This window comes from Seriola lalandi, unplaced genomic scaffold (assembly GCF_002814215.2).
Source record: "Seriola lalandi dorsalis isolate HSWRI2012SDOR001 ecotype SW California unplaced genomic scaffold, Sedor1 jcf7180002054494, whole genome shotgun sequence".
NCBI lineage: Eukaryota > Metazoa > Chordata > Actinopteri > Carangiformes > Carangidae > Seriola > Seriola lalandi.
Window position 1 is genome coordinate 1,434,034 of NW_019525047.1, and position 19,449 is coordinate 1,453,482.

Here is a 19,449-nt window from a genome sequence, read left to right on the forward strand (position 1 = left end):
ATTTTATGAAAGTTGCCATCTTTTTTCCAATAATTTGGATGCAATATTTGGAAAATCTGATGCCCTCAAACCAAAATAAGTGTCTTCAAACTAAAACACAGTTGTTAATACATTCCACACCTCTCCCGCAATATTTAATACATTCTATCCACAAAACAACCAATTTACACGGAGTAATCCTCGAGTAATGGTCTGTTTTCACTAAACAGGCCTAATAACATGGTGTCAACTGTCCACCCACCCACTGTCCAAAAAGGTACATGTACTTTTTCACTGAGGGAGCTTTAAATGATTTTAGGGTGATAAATTATTGAGTTTGTCTTACCTGCATGGTGGTTGTCCAACTCATGGGCGACTCCAGCCAGGAGAGGTTCCCAGGTGCGCAGCAGCCTGTTGTCAGTCATGTTCGGGGTGGTGGGTTTTCCTTTCCTTCCTTGGTTCGTTGATCCAAAAGTTGTGATTGCCAAAAAGATCCGATGTCCAGGTAGTTGTCTTCCAGCAGTTTGAATTCTCCAAGGGTTAGTTTTCCAAAGGTTAGCTTCACAGTTTGTGCCTTTGCGGTAGGTCAACTCAGGTCAGTGTCCCGGTGCAAACGGAGAGATGAGAATTCTGTGCAGGGCTTATATATCCTCCTCTGGGTCATCGTTCTGTTTTCATGACATTTACTGACGCACACCTGTGCCTGAGATTTTTCCCACGTTTCTTTCTTTATTTATTATTCTTTATTTGTTTTTTTAAATATTATTTTAACTTATTTTTTTATATTTCAGCTACTACTTAATAATGTGCATTCTTTTATTTATTTTTATTTTTAGCTACTTTTTAATAATATGCTTTTTTTTTACATTCTGAGCTTTAACTGTTAGCCTGCTAAATTTCTACTATTTATCCCCTAGGGGAAATTCATGTGTCCAGTAGCTCATTAGTAATAATAATTATAAAAATAGTTAATAATAGATAATAAACAATAATTTGGCAGATGTGTTACAGTTTAGACAGGATCACAGCAGGAGTAGCTGGGGCCAGGGCCACCACTGAGCCCAGTTACTCCCTGTGTCGCGTGGGTTTCTTCCCACTCATAATTTGGACAATAAAAATGTTCACTTATTTTTTTGATTTCTGATTGAACTTCTTCTTAAATGACAGCTATAAAGGCAGATAAGAGGTGACCTGACACATAATAATAATCCAGCACTTGAGATCCTCTCGTGTGCTTTCTGCATTGGGGAATAAAAATCTCATTAGACACTTCCAAACACTTCCAAATTCCCTTCTCGTGTGCAAGAAGTTGCATTTCCATTGAAAGTTAAAGTCGCTTTACCATTCTTGCTTTGAGATTTCAAAGTTAACTTAATCTTCTCATTTATTCTTAATATACTGTGTGGTATGAGATTTGTCATGAAGCCTTTAAACAGTCTGGATATAATACCTCTGTTTAACTCTGACTTATTGCAGCACTGTGTCATCCATATCTGGTGGACAGAATAGATTCTAGAGTCTGTTGGGGCCCTAGGAAAAAAATTGCCAGGTAGTCCTTCCAATCACTTCATCACAATTATCTAGATAAATAATCTGACACCAATGAAAAATGTAATCTGAAGTTTTAAATTAAAAAAAAAAAAGTTTTATTTTCAAAATATAAATAACATGAAAAATACAAACAAAAATTATATATATATATATACACATAAAGAACAATAAAAACCAGAATAAATAACTGAACTAACTTGTAACTAACACTGTAAATAATCTACATTATAAGGCCAAGGCTGGAGGTTTCCTGCTGAGTGGTGTTGGCAGTTTAGCGATTTTCTCTCTATAGTTGTTGACCTTTAAAACCCTTCAGCTGCTTTGTTCATGAAAGCATCTGGCCATATATTTAGAGACTTTTTGGACAGACTTTATCTCCTCTCTTCAGTGACTGAGCTCTGATGTGGCTCGATACATCTGCTTCCACTACTGAAACCTGTCAGTGGTTTCTGATGCTGTTGCATGCTTTGAATGAATGCCTCTTGTGGCCAAAATGAGGATTACAACAATAAACAAATCCTTACAAACAATTTGTTTCTATATTGTGAGGAAAGTGAACTTTTTTAGTCAGGACATATTTTTTAAGTGTTTGCTTTTGTAATACTCGTATTGGCCACAGGAGGTGAAGTGCAACACTACCCCAGTCTAAATAGGACTAGAAACATTCATGTTTTTTTCCAGGTGACATTTCCTTAAAGCGCAGAGCTCCACTAAGGCCAGTGTCAAACAACAGTCATCAGGGAAGTGGTGGGAAGAAAACTGACCTGGGACTTTTGACTTGCCCACACAAACCCATCTGGGGACAACATCACCACCTGTGTCACACTCAACAGGAATCATGTAGTAAACAGAGGATAAATTCATTCTGATGATTTCTCTGATTAATACATTAACAGAAGCTGGCACATAAAGCTGTAGTTCTTTTTGGGACTTTCCTCTGTATAAATAAGTAGCTATAGAGAAAGAGAGAGATTAAAATTCAGACCGGACAGTACAGCAGTAAACACAACACCAGACATATTTTAATTGTAGTAGTTTTTCTCCCATCTTCTTACTGTGGCTAACTTTTAAGATACACATTTCAAGAATACAAAGAATTGGCTGTGAGGTGAAAATAGGAAAATCTTTAATGTTGTGACATTACGGAGGATGCATAAACATAAAAAAAGTTGTTATGAAGTCTAATTGTTAATTATAATAAAAACTGTTAAAGTAGAAAATGGCTATTATGTAGATTAAATTAGATCTTTTTTACATAAAATATTGATCAAATCAAAGTCCATGACAAAGACAAGTATATTACAAAAGGCAAACCCAAAGTGATCGGTACACATACGTAACATTACACAAGTGTATTATTTGTAACTCTGTACGGTGTCCTTGAGTGCCAAGAAAGGCGCCTTTAAATAAAATGTATTATTATTATTATTAACATACACTTACTGAAATTTACTGTGTTATTTTCTTAACAGTCAGTTAGGTTAGACATTTTACTACCTCCTCTTCTAATGTTAATCTGTGTAAACATGAATTTTACCAAATGAAGCTCTCCACTGATTCTCCTTGTTTAACATTCATATGGAAGCACCAAATAGTATGTGAAACAAAATATGGAATTGAATTTTCAAAAAAATCTGACAGAAGTACAAAACAGCAGCAAAGACACTATGCAATCATTTTGAAGTGCAAAATCTACAAAAGGTATTGACTAAAACAAACCTCTCATTTGTAAACATTACTGAAGTCGACCTGAATTGTGTTTGTTGTGTTTCCATAACTCTGATCAAGATCTATGATTTCAGTGGAAACTGATGGTACACTTCCCACACAAACAATAAAGTGTGAACACCACCAAGTGTTAACTGTAACACGGAGATAGTGGAGGAAATATTAACACAGAAGTACTCCAGCCCTTTCATGTAGAGTTTCTGACAAACTAATCATATGGCTGTTAACGGACTCAGATTTTTTCCAGAAACCAAAGATCTTGAGTCATGTCATACTTGCTTCAACTGATGCCTTAAACCAAGTAATAAAATAAGAAATGATAAACTCTTAACAATTCTGGCACTTGAGTCACATAAAGTCTGTGTGTCACATTAAAAATGTTACATGCATGTTAACATCTGTGTATTAACAATGGATTTATACTATTGATTCATCACTTTTACAAACCATAACATCACTACTAGATTGGATGTCGCATGCTCGTATGACCGTGGAAGAGTTTGGGTTATGAGTAATACACTTAAAAGAAATGTACGTCCAAATACACAATTGCAGAGTTGTGGATTCACCTCGAATTATCTGGATGATATATGACTGGACATTTGAAGGTGTTAGGATATCCTTAGGATACATTACTGGGGGGTGCTGATGCGGAGTGGTCGGGGAGAGGTGTGTTGCTGTGGGTGGGCCTCAAACTCATGGTATTGAAGAAGCTTACCACCTGACCTGGAACTTCTGCCAAGACACTCTGAGCAAGCACTTCTTGAGGACTCTAAAAAGAGACAGAGGAAAAAGGTAAGCATGACAAATACTGTCTATAGATTTAGGCAGAAACAGTGGGGAAACTAACTGTGGAAACCTAACAACAGGCAGTCACAGGTGTTTTGATTAATCCTCCCTGAAGTCTGTTGCATTCAAATAGCATGCTGCTATTACACGACTACAATACGCTAACCAGGGGTTTTCAAAGTGTGGGAAAGCGAGCCTCCCCTCAGAGAACATATGGACAGCTGAGCCCCACGCACCCCGTTGCTGCGCTGCATGTCTTACTTTAAAAAAACATTTTTATCATCTCCATCTTTACTTTTTAAACGTCTTTTGAACACACTTTTTTAATAAAATTCCATATCATACATTGTAAGGCCTTTTGTTGACCTATCACTTTCCGCTGCCCGAAGATGGCAATGCACCAACAGTGCACCTGACCACACCTCATTAAAAGACCCACACTCCCATGCCCCCTCTCAGATAAGCGTAAGTGTATTTGCTATTTCAACAATGTGGGTGCTGGACAGGAAAATGACAATTGTGTCGGTCTGAAACTAGCAAAGACACTTGTGTTGTGCCTTGCGCCCCTTTGCGCCGGGTGTAAGATAGAGCCCTGCGTCATTTATATGTCACTGTAGTTACTAAAACTCGATCAATTTTGCCACATGCAGGGAGGGGTGCCTCGCACTTTGAAAACTGCTGTGTTAAACTAAACAGAGAGATGTTGATGTCATGTTGACTATCATCATATCACAGCTCCAGCACTGCCAAAAACGTAGAACATGTAATTCCGCACCAGTACTCACAAAGCATCTTAAGGCTAAAAGTAGTTCCTAACTTGCCGATTTAGGAGAAACTAAAAATAATGGGTGTGTCAGACCTAACTTTAGAACTCCTAATTTATCTAAGTAAGAGTAATTCACAAAGCGACTGAGTTCTAAAAGTAGCACCTAAGTCTGGGAGAAGTTAGACATTAGAGAGGTCTCCTCCCCACGCTCTGACCTGACATCATAGGACAGTTCATACGATTTCTTTTAGATGTTCAACTGCTTCAGAGAAATGAAGCTGCTTCATGGTCGGTCTACCCTAAATCACACCATCAACACACAGGTTGTATTGGATGCTACCTATACAGTTCTAGACAATGTTTTACAGTGTCCAGGATCTACACACGATTTATGGATCTTAATAAAGAGTGACCTGAGGCAGCTGTTTGAAAGGCCATATTCCAGCTGGATGTCACTAGGTGGGGGACAGGGGATATCTTCTCACACCTCAACCCACAGCTGGGACCACAGCTACAACAGATTGTGGCTAATAGGCTGCCAGTTAGGTTTAGTAAGGTAGTCTATGACAGGCGAGTTTTTTTTATTTTTCCAGTGAGAGAATTGATTAAGTTTTTATTGTTAAATTAAATTCTCCTGTTTTGACACAAACCTTATCATACAGATGCATTTTGGAGAATGCACTAATTTTGTAAATAGCACCTGATCCGTTATTATTTTATTTGTATTTTTTTTTTATTATTACTGCAGGTTGTTGCGCATGTGTTTTCACTGGCACAGGCTGGTCTTTCATCAACCAATCGCTGTGGTTCCTGCAAGCGAGCTTGTCCATGAAAATTGACGTGAGCAATAGCAATGGAATCACACTCTTAGCTTAGAAGTTTTCACTTTTCCGTACTAAAATTTGGTCTCAGCAGCTTTGTGAATAGGTCTTAGGAGAAAACTTTTGGTTAGAAACTTTTATTGTGACTTAGGAAAACTCTTAGTGGTAAGATAAAATGCTTTGTGAATACGGGCCCCGATCTTTAAGCATTAAAACAATAGTTACTGTACATGATGACATGGGATCAGTATGTTTCTATTTAAATTTATGCAGTTGTAGATCAAATGTGGGAAAGTGGGGGGAGATTGGGGTTGGAGAGTTGGTTTGGGTAATTCCTACATTTCTAGGAAGCACTGGGTTCGCTGGGGGGCTTCAGGTCAAATAAATTGAAGAAGGAGGCCACTTGGTCAGGCAACTCTGCCAGTACGCTCTGGGCAAGGGCTGGAGTGCCTGCCTGAAATAAGATGTAGGGACACCATTTAAGAGTTTAAAGAAGCTCATGGTACATGCCTACAGAGGCTTTGCTTTACAATTTATCTTACATTTTGGAACTGCCTGAATGGCACAAACTGCACGATGTCCCTCATGGCGGCCTCGCCTGTAGCAGAACGTAAAATTCCATCATCTCCATCCAGAAACTCCATGGCACTGAAGTCCGCCCCCCCTACCCCAACGATGATGATAGATAAGGGCAGACGAGAGGCGTTGACGATGGCCTGACGGGTCTCATCCATGTCTGTGATCACTCCGTCAGTGATGATGAGCAGAACAAAGTATTGCTGGGAAACAACAGAAAAGAGTGATTGTTACAGGGTGGTAAAGTATAACTGGTTGAGATTATGTTGCTCCTGTGAAGTTGCTTCTGCCAAACCAGATCTACAATAACACGTTTGCACACAGCAGCTATAGTTATACCACTATGATCGAGTTTAGACTTCCAGCAACTCACAGAGGCAGTTTCCTGCTGCAAGGCCTGCCTGCCAAAGTGGGCCACATGGTTGATGATTGGAGAAAAGTTTGTGGGGCCATAAAGCTTCACCTGGGGCAGACACTGCTGGTAGGCGCTCACCACACCTTCTATACCTAAAACAGGACAAACAAAAAATGCACACACACATGGGTGAACAGAACCACCCTGGGAATCATTTTATATGTATTACCATGTTGATTTAGCGCAGCTGGAAAAGCAGAGCACACCGCAACATGATGATCAATTTGTGGGACAAGGATAATCTGCACAGAAATTCAAATTTGTAGTGAGATGCTGAAACAAACTTTATGTTAGCCATGATTGAGCTTTTCAATGCAGCTTTTTCATCATTAAATTCTTTATTCAATCAACAACAATGTAAAATAGAAACAGGCAGCAAATCCAGTTTTGCTTGAGACTTTGCCAGATTTATTGTTAAAGAACAAATGATACCAGTCTCATGTCACACTGTACCAAACCAAACCACATTTTACTAAATGGCACGAGGTACATATCTTGACCTGTCCCATTTAACACACAGCAGAGTGACTTCACATTAGCTTAAGTCCATAATTACCTGCACAAAATGGATCTGATGCATTGAAGTTGATCGGAAACTCGTGGCTGACCTGCAAACACAAAACAATTATTAATATGGATTACATACCAACTAATCTGAGAGGAGCCTTTTCTTGTTTTAGAGAGTTCAATTGTCAGATAGACAAAGGCCTATATAATGTAAATACTATAATATGTTTTAACTGAAATAAACCATCACCTGCCATGTGGGAGGGATCTGGGCTCCAAAACCAAAAGCAGGGAACATCTTGTCACTGCACAAAGGAAGTGAAGCAAAGTAGGTGTTACAGTCCAAGAGCATTTACACACATGATATAATGTTTAGAGCCGTTTTCAGACATGCAATACGTAACTTGTACATCATTGATGCTCACAGCTTCATTAAGACATGACAGGACATTTATGGAAAGACCAGCGAGACCCTTCACACAGTGAATCCACTCATACAATGTCACATCATAGAACACTATCAAAGAGTGAATTCAATATCCAATAGTGCACAACTGTACACACTGAATGACATGACCTTAAGTTGGTTTTATTGATTGATCACCTGATCTCCTCAACATCTTAATATAACCGCTTTCACAGTGTTTCGTAGTTCACTAAAGTGATTTTGTGTGTAAGATTACATCTAAGAAGGCGATACAGGACTGCGCTGCAGGTTTTGTATTAATATGAAGACATTCATGGAGGTGCATGTCTGTAAGGTGCTTACTGCACCATCATCAGGAAGGAAGTTTGACACACACCGCACGGACATTTCTACAGAGGATGCTGCCAACACATTACAACACCTTGCCTTGACCCACCTGGACTAAGGCAACAACTCAGCATTCAGCTCCATCATCCTTACAACCAACTGGACAAGGCACTTCCAGACAGGTTACACAACTTAACCTCCTCCACCCTGATCCTGAGCACTAGAGTCCTGTGTGCTGAGTCCTCATCTCTACTCCAACTTCACCTGTGACTGACTATGCATGACTCTAACACCATCAAATTTTCAGACCACATTACAGTGATTGACATACCTGGGAAAGTAGTGTGAGAACAACACCTGACTCTCAACACTGAAAGGACTCAGGAGTTCATAGTGGACTTAAGGAAATCTAGAGGCTGTGAACACAACCCCATCCACATCGCTGGGTCAGAGGCGGAGTGTATCTTTAATTTTGAGTTTCCCCAACAGCTCCATTCTGGTCAAGAAGGTGCATCAGAAACTGAAGAGAGCTCACCTGCCCCCTCAGATCCTGATGAACCTTTATCATTTTACCACTGAGAGCAAACTAACCAATTACAGAACAGCTTGATATGTTCACTGCTCAAAGTCGTGATCTAACCTGACCAGGAGTCACTGCAACAGGTGGTCAAAACTGTCTAGCGCATCACTGGTACTGAGCTACCTGCCATCACCAAAGACTCCTCTCACCACAACCTCGAACTGTGAATCAAAACTCTACTATCACAAACCTGTATATATCAATTTGCTGAATATATTCTATTGTGTATATCCACCCTAACCCATAATATTTGTTTACATTACTCTTCCATGTATTTATACATTATGTGTATAACTGCGCACTTTGGTTTGCACTATTTTGCACTTCTGGTTAGACACCTAACTGCAAGTACTTGCATTTGGTGCAATGACAATAAAGTTGAATGTAATCTAATCTAATCTGTAGGTGGTTTGGGATTTACACAAATACAGAGATTCACTGTTGGTCTTTGTTTATATTGAATATTTTTTTGTTTTGCTGACTGATTTCCTACTGGAAGGACAGCACACCGCTGTGCTGAAATGATTTATGGTGGATTTTTGGTGGATCATAATGCCTCATAGAAAGCAATCTGCTGTATTTACCTGTCGTAGTCCTGGATGACATTACCCACTGCCCAGATAGCTGCCAGGTATTCATTATAGCCCTGAGGATTGATGTAGTGAAGGGACATAGGATACCTGGGGTCCCCATTGGAACCTGTGAAGTCAATAGCAATCTGTCCCGAAGGTGCAGGATAAATACAGAGAAAATCAAATCAAATAATGTTCTGACATAATCATAATAAATGTTATACATATACAAAACATATTCAATCCTAACCACAGTTTATATGAAGGAATCGTGTCATGTAGGTATGAGGCAAATATTTAGATTCTTCCTTCGCAAACGTTTTCAAAAAATCTGTCGAGCACTCACAGTGAAGTTAAACTGGCAGCCACCCATTATGTAATCCAGAAACGTGTACTCCTTCACTATCTGCAAATAAATATTGACAACAGGAAATTCCTCAAATATTCAAAAATAAAGAAAATTTAAAAAAAAAATTATTATTATTCTTTGTCAAATCTAAAAGATAGCATACAGTAAAATACTGTATACCTCAATTAGATATACAGTGTTTAAGAGAACATCTGAACATCTCTGTATCTGACTTCATATACTAAACTAAGAGTGTTCAGAAATTTTAAAAAAGGATAGAAAACCACAATACCTTGCAGTGTTTTATGATGATAATACCAGAGTTTTTGTATCCTTTCTTCTTCTGTTTCTTCTTACTATTGATGCATTCAAACTCAGCCTAAGAGGATGACAAACACAGGTATCAGGAATAAATGACCAAGGTTCATAAAATAACTGTTAAAAGAATAAAAAGCTGGAAAGAAACTTTTTTGTATTTCATCAGGTTTTTTTATGTTTATGCTTAACATTTCAGAAATGACCAACAAACACACAGAGCTCACCCCATATGCCTGTGAAGCCTGCTGTATTTGGGAGAGCGTGGCCTGAAAGGATCCGATGAAGTTGTGAGAGCCGTTGCTGTTGTAGTCGTAACAATCTACCTGGGAATCACAGAAAGGAGAAACAAGACAAAGTGAATACATCCTCTTTGATTTTAAATTAGCAAAAAAATATGACAAATTATCATCAGCGTGTGGATATCAAATAAGACGAGACAAATGCATGCTATGGGGGTGAAGCTTCAAATGTGAGGCAACACCCTGCTACAACAGAAAGACACACAAGGCTTCTAAGTGGCAAACATAGTGAGCACAGCCCCAGACTCCTTCCTTTAGAGCAGGGTACTCAGCGTACCTGATCAGAATCTGCACAATGAAGCTTCAGTGTTGAGAGAACAGGGAGAAGACAAAAAGGTCTAAACACAGCATGGAGCAACCAGGAAGATTAGACAAACTGGGATGCTACAGTCATTGTACAAGATGAACAGCTAAGAAAGCTCATGGATAACTGATAGCGATCCATCTTAATGGAAAACTTCTTCCTTTTGGGAAACTGACCATTTGGTCAACTTACCCGTTGACAGTGGTGGAAAGTCACTAAGTACATTTACTCAATTATTGTCCTTAAAGAGTAACTTAACAGCAGGCTGAAAAGTAACATTGTGCCCACCCCATCACAGCCAGCAGTGGAGTGTGGCATAAAACTGTCGACAGGTAAAAAGTATATATTTATAGTTTAGGTTGGTGTTTACATTCTAATGCTGTTTTAAACTTCTTCATTCCAGCTGGAGATGTTGTACTTTTTACTTCACTACAATGTTTAAACAAATATACTGCACCCACAAATTACTTTTCAGATTAAGATTTTAGATTTTAAAAATTGATAATTTCATTCAGATTCAAATAAATTCAATAAATTCGTAAAATACACTGCATTATTTAAGACACACTTTCCAACCTTTATGAATTGACACTGTTTTACAGTATTACATTGTTTTACTAGTACTGACTGTTGATAAATAATGTATACTATAGACACTAGTGTCATCAATGAATCCCTGGTAGTTGTGGGCTCTAGTGCTCCATCCATACATTTTTGTTGTATTGTATTCTGTGTACTACAGAATACTAGCTACATTTCTAGATAATTAGTTATTATTCAGCTATACACATACTTTACGTTCTCTTTGTCTCATCAAATTGTCAATATGGAGCACTGAAGTTAATAATCAACCAGGGGCACACAATGATTTTAGTGACTACACTGTCATCATCAAGCAGGTAAGTTCACCAATGGGCCAGCTAACTGTGTGTATTCCTTTAAGATAGATAGAGATGCATCTAGGACTTTGTCCTGTCTTGTCACAGACACTGCATCCTTCACGTGAAGAGCACTCAAGGTGTTGACAATAAACTCACTTGTACTGTTGACTGGAAAGCATCTCTTCCTGATAAGTGTGCTTTAACAGGGTTTGAGGACGGAAACAAAAAACAACATACATAAACTAATGCTTACACACATTTCCTTATTTCTATCAAGATTATCTGACCCTTAGATATGCTCAAGACGCAATCAATGAAACATAGGCAGGGTTCCTGTTTTCATTTCCACTACAGCTTGGCTGAAAAACATCATATAGCACATATCATAATTAACTTATAAAACAAGCTGTAAAATACATTTGATTTATACTTTGAGATAATCACTATATTTGTATCCATTACTGAATGAGAGCCTGATATTTGTTATTATTTAGGTAATAAACATTTACCTTCTGAGAGATGTTGCAGGTGGAGCTGTGATGATCAGTCAATGAACTGACTATTGACTATTTTGATAATTGATTTGTTGTCATTTTAAAGGAAAAAATACCAATAATTCAGTGTAGTAGTGGTGGTCAGCTTGGGCTTTCAGAAACTATGATCAGAATTTGGGCTGTATTTTCTGAAATTTCATAGACCAAATCATTAATCCAACAATCAAGAAAATACTTGTCTGGTTAACTGAAATAATCAATAGTTATTTTCATTAACGATTAATCTGAAATCTTTTAGTTATATTAAAACAGCGTGTGTGTGTGTGTGTGTATATATAAATACCTTTATAGATTTCTCCACGTCACCTCCACAGAGTGACTGCAGCGGGACACGGAATCGTTTCCATGTTGGGTTTAGGTTGTATTTCACCACCTGCACAATGCCACAGATTAAGAAAGGACAGAAATATCCCCCTAATTAGGCCAATTACCTCATTAATTATTTAAGATTTCTCACACCAACATGTTGGTCTTTGCATACTACATATCTGGTTTCAATGTAATCTTGTTAGCTGAAACTGTTAGAAGTTACAGCAATTTATGGGTAATTAGTGTTGCCTAATAAATACATTTTCAGAGAAAGATGTTCCAGAATCCAGTTAGGTCATCTACTCCATATGGGGCTGTGGTATCAGGTTTCTACTGTGTATCATTCCTGAGGTATCGTCTTCACAAGAATGTGTCTACAGACTCACAGAGTAACAGACTCAAAGAGTAAAGCCGAGCTCAGACTACAGGAGTTTTGGGCGTAAACATAATGCAGTACACATTTAACTCAGGAGTGATTTTGGATAACTTCCAGAAACCTGAAACCAAACTACTTACTGTAAATAGAATTCATCCCTCATTCATTTAATCAAAATGTCTTCTCTGAAAATGGCCTGTGAGCATGTTGCAATGCTGCCAAAATTAGCAGTGTGGCCACGGATAGATTATGAAAATGAACAAAGTCACAGTCATTGAGTAAAAGAGCCACACAGCCACAGAGTCGGAGTAAGGCTATGTCCGCAGTAATACGTTTTCATTTTAAGACAGAACCATTCACGCCGAAAAGCAGATTGTCTACTCTGCAGTTGGTTGCTTAATTGTAAAAAATTGTATGAACACAAAAAGCAATGGCGAAAGGTAAACCCAGAGACTTCTTTGCTTGGACTGACGACATGGTAGAATTTGTTAATGAAAGTAACACAAATATAGTCATAATTTTCCTGAAAAAATGGCCACATGATAGGAGCGTGACGGATCATGGAAGGTTATGTCGTGACTGATAAGATTCAATCATGAGGCGAACATGGGCGATTGGGTAATAGCTTCTAAACTTTCTACATGTCTAGACTAAAAAGCAGCCCTGGAGTTTTCAAATTAAAACGGATCCAGCAGCATTTCCATCTCAAAACTTCAAAGTAATACGGACGCCAGGCGTAAATGTAGCAAAAGTGATGCATTTTAAAGCTAAAATGTATTAGGATGGGTGTAATAGAGCCACGCGGTCACAGAGTCAGAGTAATAGAACAACAGAGCCATAGTGTCAGAGTGACAGCATGGTTGAAAACATCTGTACCTCTGTCCTGTGAGCCAGCTGCCATCCAGTTTCTGTGTGCTTGTAGAATTCCAGGAAAGGGTCGGACTTCCCAAAGAAATCCTGGGAATAAACATGAAAATAATACACAGCTGAACCACTATTACTACTTAGTAATTAGGTGCATCTTAGCACATCCAGAATATAAAATCTAAAGTAATTAAGATACATACATACCTAGACCAGAGGTAATAACTTAGACTAGATGGATGTACATGATCATACATGATCGGACTGTATCAAGCTTTAATTACATCCCCTACAGTAACTGTGTTAACATTCTGTAATTTACTTGTGCAACTGGAGTTACATCCAGGTAACTCTTTCAATCTCTCTACAACCTTTGATTCATTGTGAACCTCAGCAGTGGAATGGTTTTTCTAGGTGTGTGTTAGTGAAAAGCCACAGAATCCATTTTGTTTAGTGTTGCCTTCACTGTCAACAAACTTGTAGGATAAAACACAAGAATGTCAGGCTGACCAATCACAGTTCTTGCAGTCTCCACATGGTATCATTGTAGCCGCCATAGACCTGACATGTTGTAATTTATATAGTGAAAGACCACAGTGACATTTCTGAATTTTTAACTCCAGTAAGATCATCTGTATGAATATGTCTGAATCCTTAAAAATAATTCAAATGTTGTAATCAATACCTTTTTATCCAGTTTTCTAGCTGCAACGTCTAATTCCACCACTCTGTTGTCAGTTCTTTCTTCAGCACATATCTGCAAAACCAGAAACATACACCATGAACACTTAGAATCAAATATCCATAATGCTCCAGTCTGAATGAAAGCAACTCACGGTAATGGTTCCTTTTCCAGCAGGCCTCTTGTCCTTCATGACAAGTGGTCTTGTTAGTTTCTGTGAGGACACAATCTGAACAGAAAAACAACTTGCTGAATCATCTTACTTATCACTAGAAATGCCACAGAGCCAACACCACTTCCAATTCTAATTCTAAGAAAGAAAGAAGCATGAGGAGTATAATAAATGAACTGTTGAAGTAGGCAGAGAGGTCTGTTACCTGTCCCAAGGTACACTCCAGTTCCCCCAGGAAGTCAGAATTTTGCAGACTGTAGTTGTCACTGTCAATGTCGTACACTTCGAACTTCAGCTTCTGCACCATCTCAAAGTAGTAGTCGATGACAAAAGTCTTGGAGAAGCTGGGATTAAGGCAGTTCTTTATTTTCTCTGTCCGGCCAATCTAACACAAATACATGTTACAGAGTCAAGCATTTTTTTGTTACATTTACATTTAAACATTAACATTACATTTAAAGTTTCACTGAATAGTGTGTTTGTGTGTGTGTGTGTGTGTGTGTGTGTGTGTGTGTGTGTGTGTGTGTGTGTGTGTGTGTGTAAGAACAGCCTTTATAGCCACGTACCTCACACCACTGGGACCCAGAGCTGTTCATGAATAGCACACACAGGGGGTCGGACTTTGAGAAAGTGTCCATGTCAAGGAGATTTTCACAGGAGATGCTCAGCGCCACCTTGGTCACACAGTCAGTGACCTCGGTCCTGGGTTTCCACCTGCTGCCATCTCGGCCTGGAGAGCACACTCACATACAAGAGCTGACAAACATGAACACAGATAAAACCACATTTCAAAAAACTGGAGGCACCATTTAATATAGCACAGTGACTACTGAGACAAAATTAAATTAAATTAAAATACATTTACTACTCAAAATGTTGGTGATTATGAAGGGGTTACGTCTGAATATATTCTTTAGTAAAAAGCTGAAGAATTTAACATCCATTCTATCGGTTTGCATCTTTTGGCCGTGCAGGAACAACTTCTTTTGCCATTTGTGTTGAGAACACGGGTCAGACACGTGATAGGTATGACATCTAATACACTAAATCAATTCAGTATTGTGTTTTCATTAAATATTAACTTTGAGGGGTGATTAAGTTGTGACATTTCTGATAGTACTGAAAACAAATCAAAAGGTAATCTAATGTAATAAGTAACATTACTTTGATAAAGCAATTAACACATATATATTACTTATTACATTTCTAACAGGGTAATTAGTGATCTGTAATGTTGTTACATGAGTGGTCAAGGCTTCCTGTGTAACATTAGAGACAGCAGCCTCGCTTACCGTTTGTACCACTTCACTGCTTTTGATGGGAGTTCATATTATGGAGCAACATTTGACTGTGTGTATGAGACCTCCAGGAGAAATTATATATTTTCAGTTTTAGGTTTATAACAGTGACTGACATTTTGTGTGCGGGTGGTTTGGACATATTTGTGATTGACCCACCAAGGGAAAGATACTTCTCCAGTTTGGCAACACTTTGATCTTATTTATCCCCAGTGACTGCATATAAAGAAATATTAGAGGACTTGAGGATTCACTAAAATATAGGAAAAGACAGAAATGAATTTACCCACGCCTTTACAAGCTGGCAATGAGGTTTTGTGAACCCCAGCCTTTTCTGTGCCCTGTGGAAGATTATTCTTATAGGCAGGGGAAATCATTAAAAAATGTTTGGGTCTCAACAGTCATTTATTAATAAATATAAATTAAGTGTTTATTCCAAAATCATTTCCCATTGTACATGTCTCAATTTTCACTTCATTTCAGTTAAAACACAGACATTGAGCCTACCTTGACTGATATTAATACATCTGATGCATAGATATTTTGACAGCCTTTACAGGAATAAATATAGAGGCATGCTTAGTGTAAAAGAAAATCTAGAGTGGTTTCCCTCAAACTGTTATTCAATTTGTAATATACAAACGTTAGTATTTGCCTATGTTACATTCTGCCCAGTAGCTACATGTTGTATTGTTAATATGAGGCATCAAGAAATTAACCTTTTTTTTCGAACCACTTTGCTGGTAGGCGTCAGTGCTTCAGGAAGTGCCCCACATTCAGCCAAGTTACAACTGAGTTACTTAAATCCATTACTTAATTCTTATGAAACACTTGCTCCACACCAGGCAGATGGTAATATTGATCAATTACCCACTTTCGCAATCTCAGTAAAAAAAATAAATCATAGTACACGCTGAGCCAATGAGGAGAACCCAGCAAACACGGCGGACTACACGCAAAAAAAGACTGCTTATCAATGTGTTTATGAATATAAATACTCAGCTTTAAGAATACATCTCATTTACCACATTTAATTAATCGTTGGGGTCTTTTCGTAGATTCGGTCAACACTACATCCACTCAACGCCATTTGATTAATTAAACATCGAATTTTTCCGTTAGGGTGCTGCTGCCTAACGGCAAGCGCCATTAGGAGGTGATGAAAACAAATGCAACCCGGAGTGAAAATTTAACTGTACAGTGGATTGAACCGTTTTGAACGGGGCTAGCGTTAGCTGAAGCCTGTATTTAAAGCTTTTCTTGCTTATAATTATTACGGTAAACATGCAGCTTCTATTCATTATTAAGCGAACTGACTAACATTGTTAGAAACATAACGTTAGTTGAGGTAAAGGCAAATTAAACTGGCCAAACTGCAGCTTAAAACGTTACTACATAGCTGACATGACAGAGGCCGTCCCGCAGCAGAAAGACAGTTCACTCACGTTTATTGTCATTCAAACAGATAAAGTACAACCAGAGTACCTCTACTGTCTCTGCAATAACGAGTATTACGTCCACAACGTTCACTTAAACGACTGCAGGCTTTTTTTCGTGCCAGCTTATGGTCACATGATACGAGGAAAGGTTTAACATGGGTACCATTGTCAGTCACGAAAGTAAGCAAAATTTAATAAAGGCGCTGTGTCTATATTTATCTTGCCACCGAACACCAAATAACCCAAAGCTACGTATCTCCTAGCTTGTCCTACCTGGTTATCCAGTTGGCCGTCTGCTGTGTTTTATCGTAAGCAGAAAGTCTAGCTTCTGTGGAGGGCGGTGCCCAGGGCGTTCGTTTTCTGTACAGGGATCCTCAGCAGGCGGAGACCAAAGTACTCCTTATGCTGAACGTTTATAGAAAGCACAGTCGAGCTGGTAAATATAACACTTCGGTTGTGAGTGTAGAATGATCACAGACACAGTTTCACAAAAGTGGAAATTTGATTAATTATTAAGAGACTTTGTGTACACTTTGTGAAAGTCATGCAGTGAAGCTTGGTCTGCTTTCCCCAGTCACAAATTTACAAATCCTGGACTTAATACTTAGAAAAAAAGGGAGCACAGCAGAACATTAAGAACCCCCACATCCATTAATACCGGTTCTAAGAGGAGAACTGTGGTTCCCTGATGTGGACGTTCAAGGACACAATGTCCATATTAACCTGCTCCAGGGGTGATATCAAGTTTCATTTTAGTTCATTGTCTTGGTTGTTTTATTCCTGGCAGCATGAGCCAGCCAAGTGACAACTTGGTCATAGCAGTGTCTTGTTAGTGAACATAGCTTTGACAGCACTGATGCAAGTGAAAAAAAAATTCTTATCATGACTGCTTTCACACATTCCTTCAAATTCAGTTGCCATGTGCTTGAAACCCATAGTGTAGGGACACAGCTCATTTAATACGTAAACTACAATCACCGCCTCAGGGTTGTATGCCTCTGCCAATCAGACTAGTTTCAGATTACACTGCTGAGTCATATCAAATATTAGCAATTAGTGTGAAGTTTTGTCATAATTGCTGTGTGAAGTCTTGAGTTATAGCTAAATATTGTTTTGTGAGGTCACACCAACCTTGACCTTTAGCCCTTGATCATCAAAATCTAATCAGTTCATCATTGAGTTCCATTGGACATTTGTGTCATATGTGAAGGGATTCCCTTGGAGAGTTCTCAAGATATTGTGTTCACAAGGCCAGAACCTTGTGTTGAGAGGTCAACGTGACCTTGACCTTTGACCACCAAATCATTGAGTCCAAGTGAACAATTGTACCAAATATGACCAAATTCCCTCAGGTCGTTACTGAGATATCCTTTCCATGAGAATGGGACAGACTGGCTGTCTCTGGCACGGAGGCATAATTAAACTTTGCTTTCATGCACCGGAGCAACCAGGGCTTGTGTCAACAAGGTCTGCAAGAGGAACAGCGTCACTTCAGTTTGATGGTGCTGGTGCTTACACAGCCTTTCCCAGCACACTGCCTGGATACACAGCATAAGCTATACCACACACTGTATGAGCACAGTGCTCTCTCAGATGATTTGGAGATTAAGAAACAAAACTATGGGTTAAGCAGTGAGAGATTGTGCAAAAATAACGACAGCAAAAAAGTAACACAGAGAAGACTGAGAAAACATTCAAACATAGAAATGTACAAGAAATAATGACATTTAATCAACAAAGTCACATCAACATGTTAAGTGATACATTTTTAGCACACAGAGTTCAATGTGATTGCATTTATGTGATTGCTTGATGACTGCTTGGTTTCATGCACTACAAGGCACTGTGTTTTTTCTTTTATGAACTTTAAAATACATATTAAACAATATTAAATCCAGTCACAGATTTGGGGTTAATTATGATTTCTTTTTGTTGTTATTATTCTTTTTACCCCACATTTACAGCAGAAGCTATAAAGGACACATTTGGTATTGATTTGCACCATTCCATACAGTAAAAACAGAAAGAGGATGCAGGTGACACAGGCAAGTAGTAAATATGAGGTATTTGGGTTTATTATCCCACCTTTCTAGGAAGGCTCAGATACATTGAATATATTAGGGGGTTTCAGCTTGTAAGAATTGAAGAAGGAGGACACTTGATCAGGCAGCTCCGCCAGGACGCTCTGGGCGAGGGCTATGCTGTTTCCCTGCAATGACAAGAAAAAGAAAGCGTTAGTCTCAAGGTCCGTCACCCAAACTAATAATGAAGACATCTTGTCCCTCCTGCAAATACAAATACTGTACATGGCCAGAGGTGGGTAGAGTAGCTCAAGTACTAAAGTAAAAGTAAAGAGTAGTCACCCAAATATTTACTTGAGTAAAAGTAAAAAGTATGTTGTGAAAAAACTACTCAAGTACTGAGTAACTGATGAGTAACCTGTTCGTTTAATGATGACGGCAACAAATAATGCACAAAAACATAAAAATAGCAATGAACAAATTCAGAGCCAAGAATATCTCTTAAGCAACTAAAACAATAATAAATTAAATAATAATACATTAAA

The 19,449-nt window shown here is 38.5% G+C and overlaps 1 protein-coding gene and 2 pseudogenes across 5 annotated transcripts in view; all 3 read right to left on the reverse strand.

Moving 5' to 3' along the window:
* LOC147818753 (uncharacterized) overlaps positions 1–404 on the reverse strand; it is a 2,109-nt pseudogene extending 1,705 nt beyond the window's left edge.
* A 2,223-nt stretch (positions 405–2,627) lies between these two features.
* Positions 2,628–14,901, reverse strand: LOC111659841 (copine-3-like; annotated as a pseudogene). Its single transcript, XR_015437663.1, has 15 exons — positions 14,713–14,901; positions 14,352–14,531; positions 14,129–14,203; positions 13,978–14,049; positions 13,305–13,385; positions 12,027–12,116; positions 9,930–10,028; positions 9,680–9,766; positions 9,385–9,444; positions 9,051–9,184; positions 7,383–7,437; positions 7,182–7,233; positions 6,584–6,717; positions 6,177–6,413; positions 2,628–4,030 (listed from the first exon to the last, which is right to left on the reverse strand). The product of XR_015437663.1 is annotated as a copine-3-like (transcript).
* A 3,691-nt stretch (positions 14,902–18,592) lies between these two features.
* LOC111659850 (copine-3-like) overlaps positions 18,593–19,449 on the reverse strand; it is a 10,311-nt gene continuing 9,454 nt past the window's right edge. For all 4 annotated transcript variants that reach the window (XM_023412936.2, XM_023412937.2, XM_023412938.2 and 1 more), the window contains one exon: positions 18,593–19,092. In XM_023412936.2, coding sequence (XP_023268704.1) covers positions 18,973–19,092 — 120 coding nt within the window. In that variant the 3' untranslated portion in view covers positions 18,593–18,972. The remainder of the gene's footprint in view (positions 19,093–19,449) is intronic.